The sequence below is a fragment of the Oncorhynchus mykiss genome, chromosome 25, assembly GCF_057628025.1.
Source record: "Oncorhynchus mykiss isolate SJ-2025 chromosome 25, ASM5762802v1, whole genome shotgun sequence".
Lineage (NCBI taxonomy): Eukaryota > Metazoa > Chordata > Actinopteri > Salmoniformes > Salmonidae > Oncorhynchus > Oncorhynchus mykiss.
In genome coordinates this window covers 73,015,001-73,036,976 of record NC_143046.1, presented here as the reverse complement: position 1 = coordinate 73,036,976, position 21,976 = coordinate 73,015,001, and the positions used below count along the sequence as shown (strand labels likewise).

Sequence of the window (21,976 nt, the reverse complement as noted above, 5' to 3'; positions counted from 1 at the left end):
GGAGGTTTTCACTCAAAATCTCACGATACATGGCCCTATTCATTCTTTCCTTTACACGGATCAGTCGTCCTGGTCCCTTTGCAGAAAAACAGCCCCAAAGCATGATGTTTCCACCCCCATGCTTCACAGTAGGTATGGTGTTCTTTGGATGCAACTCAGCATTCTTTGTCCTCCAAACACGACGAGTTGAGTTTTTACCAAAAAGTTATATTTTGGTTTCATCTGACCATATGACATTCTCCCAATCTTCTTCTGGATCATCCAAATGCTCTCTAGCAAACTTCCGACTGGCCTGGACATGCTTAAGCAGGGGGACACGTCTGGCACTGCAGAATTTGAGTCCCTGGCAGTGTAGTGTGTTACTGATGGTAGGCTTTGTTACTTTGGTCCCAGCTCTCTGCAGGTCATTCACTAGGTCCCCCTGTGTGGTTCTGGGATTTTTCCTCACCGTTCTTGTGATCATTTTGACCCCACGGGGTGAGATCTTGCGTGGAGCCCCAGATCGAGGGAGATTATCAGTGGTCTTGTATGTCTTCCATTTCCTAATAATTGCTCCCACAGTTGATTTCTTCAAACCAAGCTGCTTACCTATTGCAGATTCAGTCTTCTCAGCCTGGTGCAGGTCTACAATTTTGTTTCTGGTGTCCTTTGACAGCTCTTTGGTCTTGGCCATAGTGGAGTTTGGAGTGTGACTGTTTGAGGTTGTGGATAGGTGTCTTTTATACTGATAACAAGTTCAAACAGGTGCCATTAATACAGGTAACCAGTGGAGGACAGAGGAGCCTCTTAAAGAAGAAGTTACAGGTCTGCGAGAGCCAGAAATCTTGCTTGTTTGTAGGTGACCAAATACTTATTTACCACCATAATTTGCAAATAAATTCATAAAAAATCCTACAATGTGATTTTCTGGATTTTTTTTCTCATTTTGTCTGTCATAGTTGAAGTGTACCTATGATGAAAATTACAGGCCTCTCTCATATTTTTAAGTGGGAGAACTTGCACAATTGGTGGCTGACTAAATACTTTTTTGCCCCACTGTACATAAGAGAGTAGAAGTAAGAGTGAAAGTGTGTGTGTGTGTGTGTGTGTGCAAGAGTATGATTAGTAGAGAATGTGTGTGCTTCAAATATGTAGGTGTGTGTGTTTGTGTGTGAATGAAAGAGGTGTATAGGTACGTACGGTGCTGAGTTCAGTGCGCAGCTGCTGATTAAGACTACTAGACTCCTCCAGTCGAGACTCCAGACCATGAATCTTCTCCTCACGGATCTCCAGAGTCTTCTTCAGCGTCGACTCGATCTTACTCTCCAAGATCTTGTACTTACTGTGACAGGCATACAGTATGTATAGACAGTCCCAGACACAAATGACTTCATTGATTAAAATTTATCAGGAATGTGGTGCTTTTATTTAGGTGCCATGATCAAACAATGGAAATTCCTGCAGAACGATGCAAATGAACATACATACACTAATGACGCTGAATGTACCATTTATTTGAGCTTATTTCTTCTAATATCAAGAGTGAGACTATGTGTGGCAGATACATCCTTTACTTAGAAAAGACTAGTGGAATACTATGGGATATTGAATTTGTCACAAAGGTTTGCTTGCTGAGGTCATGTTTAAAAGTTTTACAACCATATGACTTTCATCCGTACTAGCGTTGGGCTAAGACCAATATGAGGGGAAAAAACTGGAAAACCCTTGCCAAGAGGTAGAACACAATATCACCATGAGCGTGCAGTGCACACATGAGATTACTAAGCGGTGTTAGAATGTAACTCAGGGTAGTGAATTTATTTGAGGTTAACTGATTAGTGGCAGCTTTGGTTTCATTGAGCACAAATAGCTGGAGAAGGAATGTCTTTGCTTTGTAATCCAACTCCTCTGGGTAACACTCGCTTGGGTCTCTAACTCTCTACCTCTTAACACATCCTCAGATACTCTTTAAGAAAAACCCTCAAGAAGATGCCCTACTTTGGGGTAATAAAAGTATTTTAAAAAGTGTCTTATTTCGTAGTTCAGGAGTGTACAGTACAGCTATTCCCACAGTGCTGTCCTGCTGTGCTCGCCTCATCCGACCTGGGGTTCAAATAGTATTAATTTTCTGTCAAATATTTTAGCTGCACTTGATTGAACTTGTCTGGTACAATTGAACCAATGGAATAGTCCTAAAAGTATAAAACCTCACCCATCTGGCATTCTAGGCAGGCTCAAACAAAGACTCCAATTATTTGAAGAAAAAAAAGAACGTTACTTGAACACAGGTCTGGTGCTCACTGTGACTTGACTGTATGCTACCTCACCCGGCAGGACTAGATTCTCTGTTTTCCATGGAAAATTGAACTGCTGCAAGCCACACAGGAATGGAAACCATCTTTCCCCTGTAATTTTGCTATTCCTCAAACAGTCTTAGAAATTGGTTATAATAGAACATTGCACACGTGCCCCTGTAGTTATTCTGACCACCTTTAGAAAGGAGTATTCAGGGCCGCGTGCGCACACACACACACACACACACACACACACACACACACACACACACACACACACACACACACACACACACACACACACACACACACACACACACACCAGTAGAAATAGAGAGCCAAAGTAAAATATGGAGAAATAAAGCCGGAGATAAATAGAGATTAAACACTTTCAACACACATTTGAACATAAACCCGGACTCACCCACTATACCTGGCACAGGAAGTAGGTAGGTAGGAAGGTTGGGCAGCAACCACTAAAGCAAATAGAAAAGCCCCTTTTCTTTGAGCTTTACAAAACCCAACATGACCCCTGTTCCTCATCCAAAGTGGACATTGGGAACACATATTTTCACAAGGGGCCAAGAAGCATTTCAGCACACACGCACATGCAATAAATTACAAAAATACCTACTACAAAATACTCAAAAACACTAATTTCCCATGTAATAAAATATTACATAATGGATGCAGTTTTATGAGGGTAGGATATTGAGGCCTACACGTGGTTATGTGTCTGAGACAATGGTAGTGTGGTGGCATACTGGGACAGTGTAGATGTAAAGAATTTGGTAGTATGATACCAGTTGAGGCTCACATCCATGGTGCTTGCCTACGAAGCAGCAAGGGGAACTGCCCCTCCCTACCTTCAGGCTATGCTCAAACCCTACATCCCAACTCGAGCACGTTCTGCTGCCACTGGTCTCTTGCCCCTCCCCCAAAATAAAACAAATACATGTCTTTCCCCATCGTAACTTCGCTAAGGAAATCATTTTTTAAATTATTTTTTTTACTTACAGTCGCAACTGTAAGTCGCTTTGGATAAGAGTGTCTGCTAAATGACTAAAATGTAAAATGATGCATTCTGGTATATCAGTGGAGGCTCCTCTGAGGAGGAAGGGGAGGACCATCCTCAGTGAATTTCATAAAAATAGTTTGAAAAAATTAAATTCCTTTTTAGATAAAACTATACTAAATATAAACACACCACCAAAAAATGGATTAAAACACTATTTTGCAATGAAGGTCTAGGTCTAAAGTAGCTTCAACAGCGCTCTGTAGGGTAGCACCATGGTGTAGCCGGAGGACAGCTACCTTCCGTCCTCCTCTGGGTATATTGACTTCAATACAAAACCTAGGAGGTTCATGGTTCTCAACCCCTTCCATAGACTAACACAGTAATTATGACACCTTCCAGATGAGGTCCTCCAACCTATCAAAGCTTTTGCAGCATGAACTGACATGTTGTCCACCCAATCAAAGGATCAGAGAATAAACCTAGTACTGAAAGCATAGGCTAAAGCTAGCTAGCACTGCAGTGAACAAAATGTGGTGAGTAATTGACTCAGCGAAAGACAATAGTTAAACAGTTTTGAACAAATCAATTTCTTCCAAAATAAAGGAGAAGCAAGACAGTAATTTTTCATGTTCAGTTTCACTTACTTAGCTAGCAAATGCAGCTCGCTAGTTTATCCTACTCAAACACCCTGCTCAAATAGAATTAGCTAGCTGTCTATGACTAAACAACAACACTGGAACTCTTCCAAGTCAAGGAATGCTTTTGGTTTTACTAATTTATTGCCACCGGGGCCCACTGGTGTAAGTACTAAACTGCTTACTGACTATACACTAACGTTACTGCATGATTGTAGCTATGTTGACTATGACATGACTTTAGCTAATATGGTGACAACGATGTAGGCTGTGTGTAGCGGTTATGATATGGTTTGGCTTGGAAAGTTTTATTGCCTGGTCACATACAGCTGATGTGTTGTGCATTGAAGTCCACAAGTGAAGGGGAAAGATGAGAGGAGGAGAGCGTACAGATGCAAGAAGGAGTGCGTATAGATGCGAGAAGCGGATCCTCTGTTCAAACCACCACCCAGGACAATGGAGCTAATTCCAGTAGGCGATCCAAAACAACGACACCGCAGAAGGGGAAGAAAAAGCGGCCACCTGGCCAGGCTCCGTAGACGTGCACATTGCACACCATTCCCGAGTATACTACCAGCCAATGTCCAGTCTCTTGACAACCAGGTAGACAAAATCCAAGCAAGGGTTGACTTCCAGAGAGACATCAGAGATGATAACATTCTGTTTCACAGGATATGTTGTCGGAATCAGTTCAGCCACCAGGCTTCTCCATGCATCATGCCGACACAGATGAACCCCTCTCTGGGAAGAGGAAGGGCGGAGGTGTATGATTATGAATGCATTACACAACCCATGATGTAATAACAACCTACAGGAACTCAAGTCCTTCTGCTCACCCGATCTAGAATTCCTTACAATCAAGTGCCGGTCATTTTACCTACCAAGAGAATTCTCGTCAATTATAGTCACAGCTGTGTACATTCCCCCTCAAGCAGACACCAAGATGGCCATCAAGGAACTTCACTGGACTATATGTAAACTGTAAACCATACATCCTGAGGCTGCATTTATTGTAGCTGGGGATTTTAACAAAGCAAATTTGAGAACATTTCTATCTAAATTCTTCAAGCATATTGATTGCCCTACGTGCATGTGCAACACCCTCAACCACTGCTATTCCAACTTCCGTGATGCATACAAAGCCCTCCCCCGCCCTCCTTTCGGAAATCCGGCCACGACGCCATCTTGCTCCTTACGTCTTATAGGCAAAAACTCAAACAGGATGTACAGTGAGGGAAAAAAGTATTTGATCCCCTGCTTATAAATTGATTTGCATTTTAATGAGGGAAATAAGTATTTGATCCCTCTGCAAAACATGACATAGTACTTGGTGGCAAAACCCTTGTTGGCAATCACAGAGATCAGACGTTTCTTGTAGTTGGCCACCAGGTTTGCACACATCTCAGGAGGGATTTTGTCCCACTCCTCTTTGCAGATCTTCTCCAAGTCATAAAGGTTTTGAGGCTGACGTTTGGCAACTCGAACCTTCAGCTCCCTCCACAGATATTCTATGGGATTAAGGTCTGGAGACTGGCTAGGCCACTCCAGGACCTTAATGTGCTTCTTCTTGAGTCAGTTAGGATCACCACTTTATTTTAAGAATGTGAAATGTCAGAATAATAGTAGAGATAATTATTTCTTTCAGCTTTTATTTCTTTCATCACATTCCCAGTGGGTCAGAAGTTTACATACACTCAATTAGTATTTGGTAGCATTGTCTTTAAATTGTTTAACTTGGGTCAAACGTTGCGGGTAGCCTTCCACAACCTTCCCACAATAAGTTGGGTGAATTTTGGCCCATTCCTCCTGACAGAGCTGGTGTAACTGAGTCAGGTTTGTAGGCCTCCTTGCTCGCACACACTTTTTCAGTTCTGCCCACACATTTTCTATAGGATTGAGGTCAGGGCTTTGTGATGGCCACACAAATACCTTTACTTTTTTGTTGTTAAGCCATTTTGCCACAACTTTGGAAGTATGCTTGTGGTCATTGTCCATTTGGAAGACCCATTTGAGACTAAGCTTTAACTTCCTGACTGATGTCTTGAGATGTTGCTTCAATATATCCACATAATTTCCTCATCTCATAATGCCATCTATTTTGTGAAGTGCACCAGTCTCTCCTGCAGCAAAGCACCCCAACAACATGATGCTGCCACCCCCATGCTTCATGGTTGGGAATGCGATGTTCGGCTTGCAACCCTCCCCCCTTTTCCTCCAAACGTAACGATGGTCATTATGGCCAAGCAATTCTATTTTTGTTTCATCAGACCAGAGAACATTTCTCCAAAAGGTACGATCTTTGTCCCCATGTGCAATTGCAAACCGTAGTCAGGCTTTTTTGGGCGGTTTTGGAGCAGTGGCTTCTTCCCTGCTGAGAGGCCTTTCAGGTTATGTCGATATAGGACTCGTTTTACTGTGGATATATATATACTTTTGTACCTGTTTCCTCCAGCATCTTCACAAGGTCCTTTGCTGTTGTTCTGGGATTGAGTTGCACTTTTCGCACCAAAGTACGTTCATCTCTCCTTCCTGAGCGGGATGACGGCTGTGTGGTCCCATGGTGTTTATACTTGCGTACTATTGTTTGTACAGATGAACGTGGTACCTTCAGGCATTTGGAAATTGCTCCCAAGGATGAACCAGACTTGTGGAGGTCTACAATTGTTCTTCTGAGGTCTTGGCTGATTTCTTTTGATTTTCCCATGATGTCAAGCAAAGAGGCACTGAGTTTGAAGGTAGGCCTTGAAATACATCCACAGGTACATCTCCAATTGACTCAAATGATGCCAATTACCCTATCAGAAGCTTTTAAAGCCATGACATCATTTTCTGGAATTTCCCAAGCTGTTTAAAGGCCCAGTTAACTTAGTGTATGTAAACTTCTGACCCACTGGAATTGTGATACAGTGAAATAATCTGTCTGTAAACAATTGTTGAAAAAATGACTTGTGTCATGCACAAAGTAGATGTCCTAACCGCCTTGCCAAAACTATAGTTTGTTAACAAGAAATTTGTGGAGTGGTTGAAAAACGAGTTTTAATGACTCTAACCTAAGTGTATGTAAACTTCCGACTTCAACTGTACATGTTATATGACTAATTTATTTTATACCATCTATTGCACCTTGCCTATGATGCTCGGCCATCGCTCATCCATATACTTACATGTACATATTCTCATTCACCCCTTTAGATTTGTGTGTAGTTGTTAGGTTATTACTGCATTGTTGGAACTAGAAGCACAAGCATTGCTACACTCGCATTAACATCTGCTAACCATGTGTATGTGACAAATACAATTATATTTGAATACAACTTGGCTGCTATGAAAGTTAACTGTGTTTACGTGTGATCAGGGGTGTATTCTTTCTGCAGATTCAGTTGAAAAACGTTTCTTAACACGGAAGCAAATGGAACAAAACGGGGATAAACATACCTGAATTTGTCTAATAGAAACTCTTGTTTGCAACTGTTGGACTAATAATTACACTCTATATAGACTAGATGCAGGCAAGAGTGCGCATGGCGGTATTGAATATCACCGTCTGTCCCATGTGTCCCTGTCTGTCACCTCGAATTTGTTTCTCGATCTGTGTGCACCTACGTTGTAAACTTTCATTCATAGGCTAGGTTGTAGCAACCTCATGATGGGCATAGGGAAAATCTGAGCATCATGAACCTCTCTGTTACATAGAACTGGTTGAATGGAATATGAATGACAGTCATCCAATATGTTGTAATAGAAATAAGACTATGCTCATGAAAAAAAATCATTGTCTTCCCTCATCTTAAATGACACTGACCGCCACTGTGGTAGATATATTGTAGAAAATCTGGTAGTGTGATGCATGCTGGTAGTGTAAAGCTACTTACTTCTCTTCACAGCTGTTCTCCCCCTGCAGTAGTTTCTCTCTGTTGAGGCCAATCTTCTCCAGCTCGTGGCTCAGTATCTCCAACTCGTTCCACTGCTGCTGCACCTTCAGCTTCTCATTCACCAGGTCCTGGACAGGACACACAATAAAACCCTGACTCTATTGACCTGTCTACCAAACAGTCAGACACACTGAGAAATCTGACTGGCGATAGGTACTTAGCAACTCTGCCCAGTGTCGGCAGTTACCTTGTCGTTGTTCATATAGAAGAGTTTGACCTCAGATTTGCTTAGTTTAATACTCCAGGCCACAATGTGGCACTAGCTTGTTTGGCTTACGCCTGCTACAGCTGATGTTAAGTTAACTATCAACCTACGCTAATTTTGTTGCTAGCCAGCTAGAATTTGTAGTAAGCCCTTGTTGATACAAACCAGATGGCCACAACTAGAGTAGCTAGCAAAATTATAATTAAATCACAATGATTGGTTTTTGACTGAAGTAGCTGCCTGTTAGCTGCCGAGAGTCAGTGGAATAGCTAGCCAGCGATGTTGTGCTAAATGGCAATGCTAACATTAGCTAGAAAGCAGACTGACACTGGCAGTATGGGGAATAGTGAATTAAATTATTTCTTCATCATCTTGCTAACAGTAGATAGCTAGCTTGGTAGAGCATTTAGTGTTGTGTGCATTGTGCTGCACCGAACACTCCATTCATTTCATATGAAGTGTGTGTGACTGCTTAGCTCAGTTAGCAAGCTAACTAATGAGCAGGTGCTTATTATCAAACTGAACCTTACAAAAAAATACTTCAAGCACAAAACTCCTTTGCTAGATGTAAAAGATGTAAATTACATTATCCTCCAACCTCTTCCCCATACATACCTCTCGGAGTGTGGCCAGGGTCCTCTTGTCGATGGTGGCCTGTTTCTGCAGCTCCTTGTTCTGAATCGCCAGCTCTTTGACCATCCCAGCCACCTCCTTTAACCTCTCCAGCTCCTTCTCCTTGGTGTTGCCCTCCTTCTCTAATGAGGCCAGCTTTAGAGCACTCTCCTCCAGCACCTCTTCCTTCACTTCCAGCTGCTGCCATAAACGTTGCGCCTCCTTCTCCAGCTGCTTTCTCTCCTTAAAATCAATTCCGTTCAATTTAGTTGAATTACATTTGTATTATCCCATCAAGGAGGTTCATTGTGCAGCCAGGAGGGCGTAATACTACACAACTACAGTATAAATGTAGCATACAAACACAGACGTACCTTCTCTGACTGGCCCAGCTCCTGTTCCAGCCCCCTCTTCTCCTTCTCCACCACCTCCAGGCGTTTCCCCGCCAGGCGCACCTCTTCCAGCTCCCGTCTCAGAACCCCGGTCTCAGTCTCCGCCTGCCTCAGCTCCCTCACCAGCCCCTGGATCTTAGTGGAACTGTTCTCCAGGCTCTGCTGTAACCTCTGGTTTTCCTGGCCCAGGCTGCCGATGCTCAGCTCCAGCCGCTCCGCCCTCTTCCTCTGGGACCGCAGCTCCTCCACAGAGCTGGTCAGATCCTCCCTCTCCCTCTCCAGCTCACTGTTCTCCTGCTGGAGCTGGGCCAGGCGAACAGCAGCTGGCCGGAGGGACTCCACGGTGCGGCGGAGCTCCAGGTTCTCCTCGTCCAAGAGGCTGTGGTCATTCTCCAGCGTGGCCAGGCGCAGGCTCACGTTCTGGGTTGTATCCACCTGCTTCTTCAGCCTCCGGTTATCCTGCTCCAGGCTGGTGTTGTCTCTCTCCAGGGCCTCAGCCCGGTCACATGTGATCTTCAGGGAGGCCACCTACGTTTACATTTACAGTTCAGGCATTGCAACGATCGTGACATGTAGTCGTTGTAATTACCTAAGTTGAATGCACTGATTGCAACTCACAATTACTGCAAGTAAAACAAAAAAATTGCTGCAAATATTGGCGAAACAAGTGCAAGACCTCCCTCACCTCCCTCTGCAGCTGCTCCTTGCTCCTCTCCAGATGTGTTGTCTTCCTCTCCAGCTCCTCCCCCCTCTCCCTCAGTATCTCCAGCTCCTTGGTGGCCTGCTTGCCCTGGGCTTCTAGCCGGGCCAGCTTGGTTCCGGTGTTGATGATGGTCTGGTGGAGGACGCGGTTCTCTGTCTCCACCTCCCTGAATCGGGCCTCGCTGTCAACCTGGGCGTGCTGACGCAGGGAACTCACCGCCTGACTCAGGTGCTCCTTCTCCTGCTCCAGCTCTGAGATCTGGCGAACACACATAAAGACAGTCAGGTGGCAAAATGAGGACATAAGAGGGACCACTGAGGACAACATGCCACAGTTAGGACCCGGGAAAGTTTTCCTCCGGGCCATGAAATGGTGCATTTAGCATGTGTAAAGGTAGAAGTACACTTTGTGCCTGCCTGTCTTTTCTTGTCTACATGTAGTCTCTCCAGAGTCTTCTCCAGTTTCTGCTCGTCTTTGAGCAGGTCTTCTTTCAGACCCTCCATGTCCTGGGTGGTCTGCTTCTCCTGGTCCAGCAGGGTCTGCATACGCTCCAGCTATAGAAGACACAAAATGGATGACAATCATGATACAAACCACAGACAAATAGATTCAATTCATCAATCAACATCAAAGACGTCATAAATATGAAAGCTCAATATATCAGAATTATGTGTGAGAGATATGTACATTCAAAACATCCCAACCAGTGCTGGGACAATGACATATACTATGAATAGAGAAAGATAGCACTCAGTATATGCTGCTCTGCTCCCATCCTCATTCAGTTAACTGCACCACAATACATACTGCAATGCATTCTGCTGACTCTCTATATAGGGCATGTGGGACCAGCATAGTATGCCACAACACAGACTGCCATTCTATAAAGCATGTGGGACCAGCATAAAGTAGCATCTGTCAAATCAGTGTGTACAGTACCTTTTTGCTGAGGCCCTGGTTCTCTCTCTCCAACTCCATGGCGTTTAGCTGGTCCTCCTCCAGACTTAGTGAAGCCTCTCTGAGCTCCTGGATGGCGCTCTGCAGACCCTGGTTCTCCTTCTCCAGCTTCAGCAGACGGCTCGACGCAGACTCGTTCAGCTCGAACACAAACGACTTGTGCACTGCACGGGGGGGAAGAGAGGGGTGCTTGTTCAGTTCTGTTTGTGAATACATTTTCTCTTATTTTAAAAAAAACTGTCTGGCATCTTGTATTTGGAGATGTTCTGTGCATGTGATCATGGTAGTTGCACACTGTGTAGGTCTGTATACAGTTTGTTGACAGAAGAGTGAGCAATGCTTTGTGATTAATGTAAAACTGAGGCAGATGCAGAGTAATTTTATCACCAAAATATATTTAGTCATTTTATCAACAAAATACATGAAGTCATTTTATCACCAAAATATATTAAGTAATTTTATCACCAAAATATATGAATATATGGTCTGTCTTTTCAGCCCTTTTGCATCCAAAAATGCCATCAACAGCTAACGGAAGAGGATTCATATGGGCTCTCTGCAGTGTGTGTGTGTGTCCCCTTACTGTCGTTGTCGTCGTTGTTCTTGGCCAGCTGCTCCAGTTCCCAGCCCAGGTGGGCAGACTCGTTCATGCTCTGTTTCTGAGAGATCTCCAGCAACATGTTCTCCTCTATCAACCCCTCCAGGTGCTTCTTATCTGTGTCCCGGTCCTGAGAGGGACAGCAGAGTGGGCCAGACACACATATCCTTTTCACACTATTGTGCCAACCCTGACCATATTGTGTTAGTGTTAAAATATTTTCTTGTTACATTTTCAATTCCAGAATAGGTCCAGCAATTACGGTGGATGTGTAACTCAGTATTGTCAAAAGGGCAAAGACACACACAGACCGCGTGATCCAGTCAATGATAGACACCAGGTTCAATTTTCTCACCATCTCCACGTCGTGTAGTTTGGAGCGTAGCTGCAGGTTCTCCTTCTCCAGCTCATGTAGTTTGTCACAACGCCCCCTGGAGGCTCCCAGCTGCTCCTCCAGCAGGGTTTTGGTCTCCATCAGAGTGGCGTTATCTTCTCTCAGCTCCTGTAGACACATTTAATACAGACAGACACAGTGAGATGGAAACAGAGGGACATATACAGCGTGTTTTAGGAGATCGGCCTGAGCAATAAGCTGTACAGATTTGCTCATCTTGATCACATAATGAGTAGTTAATTGGGGATGCAAAGTGATTTGTAGATCAGTGATTCCACTGCAATGTAGTCGATCTCAAACAAGCACACAGTAAGATGGAGTGTGTGAAATATAATGAGTCAGAGGCTGAGATGGAAACAGAGGGACATAGTGATTCAGAGGCCTGCCACTGACAGCTGTGGAGACCCATGCCTGGACAAACCCATAAAACCCTGGGCCTGGTCATTCTGCTGATCAGGAGATGCCATTGTTCCCCTGTGAAAGAGACAGCAGGGGTTCTAGTCAATGTTGCAGTCAATGTAGTGGAACTAATTTGACCCAGAGACATGAAAGACGTGCTGCTAAGGTTTATGGGTCTTAATATGCACCACCAATCACCTCATCCTGTACTCAGTGTGTCTAATGTGTCTTGAGAGATGAGATAGGCTAAACATGTGGATGTGTGTTGATAATGACAAAAATATATGTTGTCCCTTTCAAACAAAAGGTGCATGAACAGTGGAGCATGCTGAAGATACAATACTTTTATTATTAAACCCAACTCGTTTTGGCAAATTCCTTCACCAGGTTCTTTTCCTTAAATGTACAGTATTATTTGATTTCAGGTGTCATTAAATTGATGGTGAGTCACAACGTTTATTCAATGAAATTTAATGATCAGTGTGAATCACCTCGACTCGTGTCTTGTAGAAGTGGACGTCGTGTAGCCTCTCCTTGCAGCGGCTCAACTCTGTGTCCAGTCTGTCCACCTTGGCTGCCTTCTCCCTCAGAGCGTCCACTTCATCCCTGTACGCACGCACCGACCTCGCCTCTGCAAGTAACTGCATGTTCTGCACAGGTCAGAAACACACACAATGGAGCTGGTCTCCGAATGGCACACACACAACACCATGGACTAGATGTGATCTGCAGCGAGGTTATGACAAAACTAGTTATGAAATCTTTCTATTTTAGAATTTGCTGGTCCCATGGGAATATCTTAAAATGGTACTGTCTTTGACAATGTGACATCAGAATGTTCACAGGAGACATTTTTAGCAGAAGACAGAATAAATGTGACATGCTTTCTAGCATGTAATTTGTGGTCAAGATTTGAAATGTCTGGGAACCATTTTTCCTGACTGGAAAAAGAGGGTAAAGTTGGGTCTCAGAGCATGTTTGTGAGCAAGAGAAACCGGGGGAGAGAGTAAGAGGGAAAGAAACGGGGAGAGCATGAGAAGGAGATAAACAGGCAAAGAGAGTGAAGAGAAGAAAGAGGGGGGGTGTGAGGGGGACACAGGGAAGCCAAAGTGAAAGAGGAAATCTCCACCTCCTGCTTGAGTTTCTGCATCTCTAGATCCAGCCTCTCCACCTCATGTTTGTTATCCATCAGCTGCTCAGTCTTCTCCTCCCTGGGAGAGAGACAGTATACATTAGGTTGGCAAATCAATTTGTTCAGACAAATCTACATTGTAATTAAAGAGGGCTTATAGTAAAACTTAAGCTAAAATCTTGGAAAATAATTTGTCTTAATAAAACAAATATGTTAAATGCCAAAATATCCCCACATCTAGCCTCTAGCATCTAACTCTAGCCTGTCATGGTAGAGATTTCCTTCTCCTGACTCACAGTTCCTGTCGCGAGCGTCTCAGTTTGGCTTTAGTGTCAGCCAGCTCCACAGCCAGATGCTGCCGGTCCTCTTTGGACAGCCGGCAGATAGGTCCGCCCAGGCCCAGGTCGGTCCTCTCAGGGTTGGGGTAACCCAGGTGGTTAGAGGGCTGCTGGGACTGGAGGTAGTCCCTCTCCTGGGTCAGCTCCACGATCGCCTGGAGGAGGGTGGAGAAGAACTCTGTCAGCCTATTGGCTGTGTGTAAAAAGAACACAAATCAAGTCTGAATGACATACATATATATATATATATATTCATTAGGTACATATAAATGTACAGCTGCATCATTAGCCTAGTGGTTAGAGCGTTGGCCTAGCAACCAAAAGGTTGCAAGTTCATATCCCGGAGGTGACAAGGTACAAATCTGTCGTTCTGCCCCTGAACAGGCAGTTAACCCACTGTTCCTAGGCCGTCATTGAAAATAAGAATTTGTTCTTAACTGACTTGCCTAGTTAAATAAAGGTAAAAAAAACGTTTTTTAATTAAATTTACTTTTAAAGGTATTGTGAGTAATACAGTTGATTTTAAAAGTCGTAATTGGGTGTGTTTCAGACCGTCTTCAATACCAACCTCTGCACATTCATCTCTTTCATCTATGAGTTTGCGGAGGTGCAGGGCCATGTTTCTGGACAGGGGGTCCAGCTCCTCAGTGGGCATATCTGGCAGCTCCAGCCACTGCAAGTCCAACACATTCTCCTGGTTTTGGGTCACCTGAAGGGGTAGACAGACAATATCACTACACAGCGCTCTCTTGTATTTCTTCGGCTGTGCAGTGTAACATAACAATATTGCCTAAATAAATATATTACTGTAGCCCTAGGAATGAGACTTGAATGTGTCAGTATATGAAGACGCGCATACATAAATGTGAGAAAAAGATTCACTATAAAAAAAAAGTGGACTGACATGCATGAACATCTGTCTAAATGTCAATGGGACACTGTTGGAGAGTAGGCCTAGGATTAATACCTTTATGTGTCTTTACTTTAATTGATATATTTGACAGCGACCGTGCACATAAATCAATATTTCTGTAAATGTGCAAGATGCCTAATTTTAATCTGTATTTTCAAGCGTACAGTGGGGCAAAAAAGTATTTAGTCAGCCACCAATTGTGCAAGTTCTCACACTTAAAAAGATGAGAGTGGCCTGTAATTTTCATCATAGGTACACTTCAACTATGACAGACAAAATGAGAAAGAAAATCCAGAAAATCACATTGTAGGATTTTTTATGAATTTATTTGCAAATTATGGTGGTAAATAAGTATTTGGTCACCTACAAACAAGCAAGATTTCTGGCTCTCACCTGTAACTTAATCTTTAAGAGGCTCCTCTGTCCTCCACTCGTTCCCTGTATTAATGGCACCTGTTTGAACTTGTTATCAGTATAAAAGACACCTATCCACAACCTCAAACAGTCACACTCCAAACTCCACTATGGCCAAGACCAAAGAGTTGTCAAAGGACACCAGAAACAAAATTGTAGACCTGCACCAGGCTGGGAAGACTGAATCTGCAATAGGTAAGCAGCTTGGTTTGAAGAAATCAACTGTGGGAGCAATTATTAGGAAATGGAAGACATACAAGACCACTGGTAATCTCCCTCGATCTGGGGCTCCACGCAAGATCTCACCCCGTGGGGTCAAAATGATCACAAGAACGGTGAGCAAAAATCCCAGAACCACAGAATGACCTGCAGAGAGCTGGGACCAAAGTAACAAAGCCTACCATCAGTAACACACTACGCCGCCAGGGACTCAAATCCTGCAGTGCCAGACGTGTCCCCCTGCTTAACCCAGTACATGTCCATTCCCGTCTGAAGTTTGCTAGAGAGCATTTGGATGATCCAGAAGAAGATTGGGAGAATGTCATATGGTCAGATGAAACCAAATTATAACTTTTTGGTAAAAACTCAACTCGTCGTGTTTGGAGGACAAAGAATGCTGAGCTGCATCCAAAGAACACCATACCTACTGTGAAGCATGGGGGTGGAAACATCATGCTTTGGGGCTGTTTTTCTGCAAAGGGACCAGGACGACTGATCCGTGTAAAGGAAAGAATGAATGGGGCCATGTATCGTGAGATTTTGAGTGAAAACCTCCTTCCATCAGCAAGGGCATTGAAGATGAAACGTGGCTGGGTCTTTCAGCATGACAATGATCCCAAACACACCGCCCGGGCAACGAAGGAGTGGCTTCGTAAGAAGCATTTCAAGGTCCTGGAGTGGCCTAGCCAGTCTCCAGATCTCAACCCCATAGAAAATCTTTGGAGGGAGTTGAAAGTCCGTGTTGCCCAGCAACAGCCCCAAAACATCACTGCTCTAGAGGAGATCTGCATGGAGGAATGGGCCAAAATACCAGCAACAGTGTGTGAAAACCTTGTGAAGACTTACAGAAAACGTTTGACCTCTGTCATTGCCAATAAAGGGTATATAACAAAGTATTGAGATAAACTTTTGTTATTGACCAAATACTTATTTTCCACCATAATTTGCAAATAAATTCATTAAAAATCCTACAATGTGATTTTCAGATTTTTTTACTCATTTTGTCTGTCATAGTTGAAGTGTACCTATGATGAAAATTACAGGCCTCTCTCATCTTTTTAAGTGGGAGAACTTGCACAATTGGTGGCTGACTAAATATTTTTTTGCCCCACTGTATCTGAAGATATTGTGAGAAAAATAATCACTATAAAAAAGGAATTGCTGATGCGCATGAATATGTGTTCCTGCTTTGACGTGAACACACCTACACCTGTACTACTCACCTCTTGAATGTGGGAGACGATGGCTGCCTGCCTCTCAATGTCGAGCAGTTTGATCTTCTCAATTATCTCTTCTTTCCTCTCACACTGCAGAGAGAAACAATGACAGACACTTCTATTAGTTTATAGTACCTATAGATATCTATCAGAAACATATTCTGATTCAGACTTGGTTATCCCATTCTCTACAGAACACAAAGACTGGGTGTGTGAATGGTCATAATTACATATAAGCCAGATGAAAAGGTTTAAATAGTGTAGAAATACTGTATAGAGTAACATGGAGAACCTGAGGCAACACGTGTCTAATTGTCAGCTTAGGGCTTGTTGTTGGACTCAGGTCATTTTCATTCAATGGATAGAAAAAAAACAGGGTTAGTGCAATTACAAGGTGCATAGATAACACATTGACCCTTCGATTGTGGTTTAAATCCCATCCATTTTATCACCAAAGCCCCATATACTACCCACCACTGTGACCTGTATGCTCTCGTTAGCTGGCCCTCACTACATATCCGTCGCCCTACCCACTGGCTCCAGGTCATCTATAAGTCTTTGCTAGGTAAAGCCCCGCCTTAGCTCACTAGTCACCATAGCAACATCCACCCATAGCACGCGCTCCAGCAGGTATATTGCACTGGTCATCCCCAAAACCAACACTTCCTTTGGCCGCCTTTCCTTCCAGTTCTCTGCTGACAATGACTGGAACGAATTGCAAAAATCTCTGAAGCTGGAGTCTTATATCAACCTCTTACTAACTTTAAGCATCAGCTGTCAGAGCAGCTTTCCGATCACTGTACCTGTACACAGCCAATCGGTAAATGGCACATCCGACTACCTCATCCCAATATTATTACTTACCCTCTTGCTCTTTTCACCCCAGTATCTCTACGTGCACATCATCTGCACATCCCTCCAGTATTAATGCTAAATTGTAATTATTTGCGCCTGTAGGGACTATTTATTGCCTACCTCCCTACATTTGCACACACTGTACATAGATTTTTCTATTTTTCTTTTCTTGTGTGTTATTGACTGTACATTTGTTTATGTGTAACTGTGTTTTTGTTTTTGTCACACTGCTTTGCTTTATCTTGGGCAGTTCCCAGTTGTAAATGAGAACCTGGTTAAATAAAGGTGAAATAAAAAAAAATGTGACTTACATAATGCATTCCATCTATGCCCAACATTGACATTTTTTGATTGTATCATGATTAGAAAAAAATTACTGAGGACATTTCATCAACTATTCAAATTGAGCGAGAGGACAGGGGATTGGGAGGGAAAGAAAACAATAGCCTCTGGTGCCGGCACGGGTGGGTGGTCCCTGTCCTGCACCATTTAACCATTTATATCTCAGAGCCTCTGCCATGCTCTGTGGTTTTGGTGCTACATTGGACATGTCAATTTCAAAGAGAAATTCATCTCAAACATTTGAGGGCCATATTGAGCTTGCCCGAGGACTGTGCCAGGTGGGTGGGCTTTGCATTTTGTCAGACTATTCCATTGCACCAGACAAGCTCAATCAAGGACATCTAAAGTATTTGAAAGAATTGGAATACTATTTGAGTCCAGATCTGCCCGTCTCAATTAGTGTGTATTGTGTTACCTGCACAGCACAGCCTAGGATCAACAGCAGCAGTCTCTTCACCTCTTCCATGCTCTTGCCTGTTGAAGAGAAAGATGAAGACATAACTGATTAAAACCACATTTTCTTTTAGCAGATTGATTTTGAGCTCAGATTCGATTTGGTTTAATTCCCACAGGTAGGCAGCAAATCCCAAATGACAGCTTTCTGGGTCTCTCCCATCCCCCAGTTCTTACACTAATGGGCTGAAGGTCTCTCCCATCCCTGTTGGTTTGGTTAGGAGCAATCAGTCAGTGGGTCAATCATTAAATCATCCTCAGCTCAGGGTTATGTTTGGGTGTTTTTGTGGATGTAGCAAGCCTTTATGTTTGAAGTTTCAAGTTAAGTTCACAAGTACAGTGAAATTCCTTTAATGCAAGCTCCAACCCAACAAAGCAGTAATCAATATAGCAAAAAAAATACCAAGGTAGAACAAAAACACAGAGGATATAAAAAGAAGTACAGGAAAAAGTAAGACACTATATACAGGGTCAGTTCCAATTCCACACTTAAAATGTGCAGGGATACTGGAGTATAGGGGTAAGGGATCAGGATACATGATAAACAGATTAGCAGCAGCGTAAATTATGATTGTATGCACGCATGAGTGTAGAGACAGAATAAATGTGGGTGCATGCTATGTGTGTTGGCTTGTCAGTGTGTGTCAATGTGTACAGTCCTGTGAGTGTGCATAGAGATGGTGCAAAAATAAAATACAAGGGTCAATTCAACATAGTCCATGTAGCCATTCTGTTAGCTATTTAGCAGTATTATGGCTCAGGGATAGAAGCTGTTCAGTAGCCTGTTGGTGTCAGACTTGATGAACCAGTACCGCTTGCCGTGCGGAAGCGCTATATATATATATTTTTTTAAAGATACATATGATTTACAAAAGTCTTTACTGCTTCATTTTGTACAAGGTTTGTATGGGATCAGCTGTGTGTGTGTGTGTGTGTGTGTGTGTGTGTGTGTGTGTGTGTGTGTGTGTGTGTGTGTGTGTGTCCCCTTGCCTGGAGGGAACTCCTAAAAAGCTGGATCAGAACTCTGGGGGAAAGGGCCACAAGGTTATCATGGAGACCATGTCTGAGACCCAGCCCTGCCCTTATTCCATTGAGACCAACTAAAAAGACAAGCAAGGTATACACATTGGCGGCAGGGTAGCCTAGTGGTTAGAGCGTTGGACTAGTAACCGGAAGGTTGCAAGTTCAAATCCCCGAGCTGACAAGTTACAAATCTGTCGTTCTGCCCCTGAACAGGCAGCTATTAAGCACTATTCAGATTCAAGTTCACATACTGGCTTACAGCAAAAGCCTCCCAATACTCCCATTCGTAGATCACTATTGTTCTTGACTGCTAAACACATTTTCATATAAGGGCCAATCAAAGGCCTAGATCTAGTTCAATTGGCACCCGGTAGGAAAATAAAATCTGCCAAATCTGTCCTGATAAAAAAAAGAAGTTATTTTTGTGTTTGACAGACAGTTGCAGGAAACATGCAAAACAAGCATGTGCGTGGCAGGGTAGCAGCCCAACCCATGAAAGACCTAGCCACTGGCAGGAGAAGGCACAACAGTTTATCTGGCGGTGAAGCTGAACACTTCAAAACATGAGAATGAGCCAATTTAAGATGGCATCATCCTGGAGATATTTTATCTCTTGCCAGCACAGTCACAAATGCCATGGAAATAACTTGTCTGGTGATCCTTTTATTAATTCCTGCATAGAGTACAGCACTGTACTGCATTAATTATACTGAACATAAATATAAATGCAACATGTAAAGTGTTGGTCCCATGTTTCACGAGTTGAAATAAAAGACCCCAGATTTTTTCCATTCAAAAAAAAAAAAGCTTATTTAGCTCAAATTTTGGGCACAAGTTGTTTACATCCCTGTAAGTGAACATTTCTCCTTTGTCAAGTTGAGTGAGCGTGCAATTGGCATACTGACTGCAGGAATGTCCACCACAGCTGTTGCCAGATAATTTAATGTTAATTTCTCTATTGGAGGTCAATGTCGTTTTAGAGAATTTTTTGAGTACATCCAACCGGCCTCACAACCGCAGACAATCTGTAACCACGCCCGCCCCGGACCTCCACATCCGGCTTCTTCACCTGTAGGATCGTCTGAGACCAGTCATCCTGACAGCTGATGAAACTAAGGAGTATTTCTCTCTGTAATAATGCTACTTTGTGGGGAAAAACTCATTCTGATTTCCTGGGCCTGGCTCCCCAGTGGGTGGATCTGGCTCCGAAGTGGGTGGGCCTATGCCTTCCCCTAAGTATACAGAGGAGGCCCCAAGAACCATACTAGCTAGATGTAATCTCTTGTGACAGAGTAGCATACACAATATATGGTTCTGTGTTCGAGATTAAATTAGATAAGGAAACAAAAACAAACCTTCCTTTTCATAAAAGTTTAGTTTGTACTAATTCAGACTATGGTCCCATCAAGGCCCAATACCATAGTAGCATTACGTGAACTATCCCCAGTGGTGCCTATGTCTTGAGGACAGCGGGCCTCTGTATCTTCCCTCTCCTCACCCACTATATCAGGTCTGACCCTCTCCATAGCCCCAAACATACAGCTAGCCATATCAGGTGTGACCCTGAGAGGTTGTCGACACCAGGCCGGAGGCCCCACACACTCAGCACTCTCCATGGTTTGATTAGCCTCCTACATGCAGACAGACAGGCTGCAGGGTTCCAATGGGCCTTTTCCTGCCTTTCCCACTTCCTGACTGACCCCAGAAAAGGGCCACAACATGTGTATCCTTCCCACCCAACAGAGAACATGCCCTCACACAGTACATTAAATGAACTGGCCTGCGATGACAAGGGGATATGTAAGGTAGGTTTTTAACAAATTGGTAGTATGTAGGGGACCATGTAAGCACATGTTGTGAATATTGCACTAGCTAGCTAGTCAACTGGATTGAGGTGTAGCTACCTGAGACTAGTTGTGCGTTTGGGAAAAAGAGACTGAGCACCACAGTACCTGAGAGGGGGTCCTTAGCCATGGTCAGCACATTAGGCAGGGTCATCAGGATGAGCTGCTGGAGACTGTCCTGAAATCACAGAGGAGAACATAAGAGGTTAACTAACAGAAATACCAGAGGAATGAAACAATAGCAGCAGACGTCCTGTGTGCCAGCCTACTTGCCACCATGCACCAAAGCCCCAGCCTCCAGCCAGAACAGAACAGGAATCTTCCACTGGCGTGAATATGGAGGACGAGGTCACTTACAAACCTCGGGAAACATGCAATAGCAGACAATCTTGATGGAAATTAGCCCATTTTCAGCTGGTGGAGAATGTTTTGAGAGGAGGGGAGTTCACACAGCAATCAATGAATCAAATCAAATCAAATGTATTTATATAGCCCTTCGTACAACAGCTGATATCTCAAAGCGCTGTACAGAAACCCAGCCTAAAACCCCAAACAGCAAGCAATGCAGGTGTAGAAGCACGGTGGCTGGGAAAAACTCCCTAGAAAGGCCAAAACCTAGGAAGAAACCTAGAGAGGAACCAGGCTATGTGGGGTGGCCAGTCCTCTTCTGGCTGTGCCGGGTGGAGATTATAACAGAACATGGCCAAGATGTTCAAATGTTCATAAATGACCAGCATGGTCGAATAATAATAAGGCAGAACAGTTTAAACTGGAGCAGCAGCACGGTCAGGTGGACTGGGGACAGCAAGGAGTCATCATGTCAGGTAGTCCTGGGTCATGGTCCTAGGGCTCAGGTCAGTTGAAACTGGAGCAGGCTGAGTATAGCCCACAAAGACCTCCGCCACGGCACAACCCAAGGGGGGGGCGCCAACCCAGACAGGATGACCACATCAGTGAATCAACCCACTCAGGTGGTGCACCCCCTCCAGGGATGGCATGAGAGAGCCCCAGTAAGCCAGTGACTCAGCCCCTGTAATAGGGTTAGAGGCAGAGAGTCCCAGTGGAAAGAGGGGAACCGGCCAGGCAGAGACAGCAAGGGTGGTTCGTT

The 21,976-nt window shown here is 43.8% G+C and overlaps 1 protein-coding gene across 1 annotated transcript in view; it reads right to left on the bottom strand.

The window, feature by feature from the left end:
- LOC110505721 (protein Daple) overlaps nucleotides 1–21,976 on the bottom strand; it is a 101,099-nt gene that overhangs the window by 20,495 nt on the left and 58,628 nt on the right. Inside the window, exons 4-19 of the mRNA XM_021585116.3 lie at nucleotides 20,977–21,046; nucleotides 17,964–18,022; nucleotides 16,358–16,441; nucleotides 14,157–14,297; nucleotides 13,547–13,743; nucleotides 13,248–13,329; nucleotides 12,610–12,768; nucleotides 11,681–11,827; nucleotides 11,311–11,455; nucleotides 10,710–10,891; nucleotides 10,187–10,324; nucleotides 9,753–10,028; nucleotides 9,050–9,595; nucleotides 8,679–8,918; nucleotides 7,799–7,926; nucleotides 1,180–1,321 (exon numbers count right to left, since the gene is read on the bottom strand). Of these exons, the coding sequence (XP_021440791.3) occupies nucleotides 1,180–1,321; nucleotides 7,799–7,926; nucleotides 8,679–8,918; nucleotides 9,050–9,595; nucleotides 9,753–10,028; nucleotides 10,187–10,324; nucleotides 10,710–10,891; nucleotides 11,311–11,455; nucleotides 11,681–11,827; nucleotides 12,610–12,768; nucleotides 13,248–13,329; nucleotides 13,547–13,743; nucleotides 14,157–14,297; nucleotides 16,358–16,441; nucleotides 17,964–18,022; nucleotides 20,977–21,046 (2,736 nt within the window). The remainder of the gene's footprint in view (nucleotides 1–1,179; nucleotides 1,322–7,798; nucleotides 7,927–8,678; nucleotides 8,919–9,049; nucleotides 9,596–9,752; nucleotides 10,029–10,186; nucleotides 10,325–10,709; nucleotides 10,892–11,310; nucleotides 11,456–11,680; nucleotides 11,828–12,609; nucleotides 12,769–13,247; nucleotides 13,330–13,546; nucleotides 13,744–14,156; nucleotides 14,298–16,357; nucleotides 16,442–17,963; nucleotides 18,023–20,976; nucleotides 21,047–21,976) is intronic.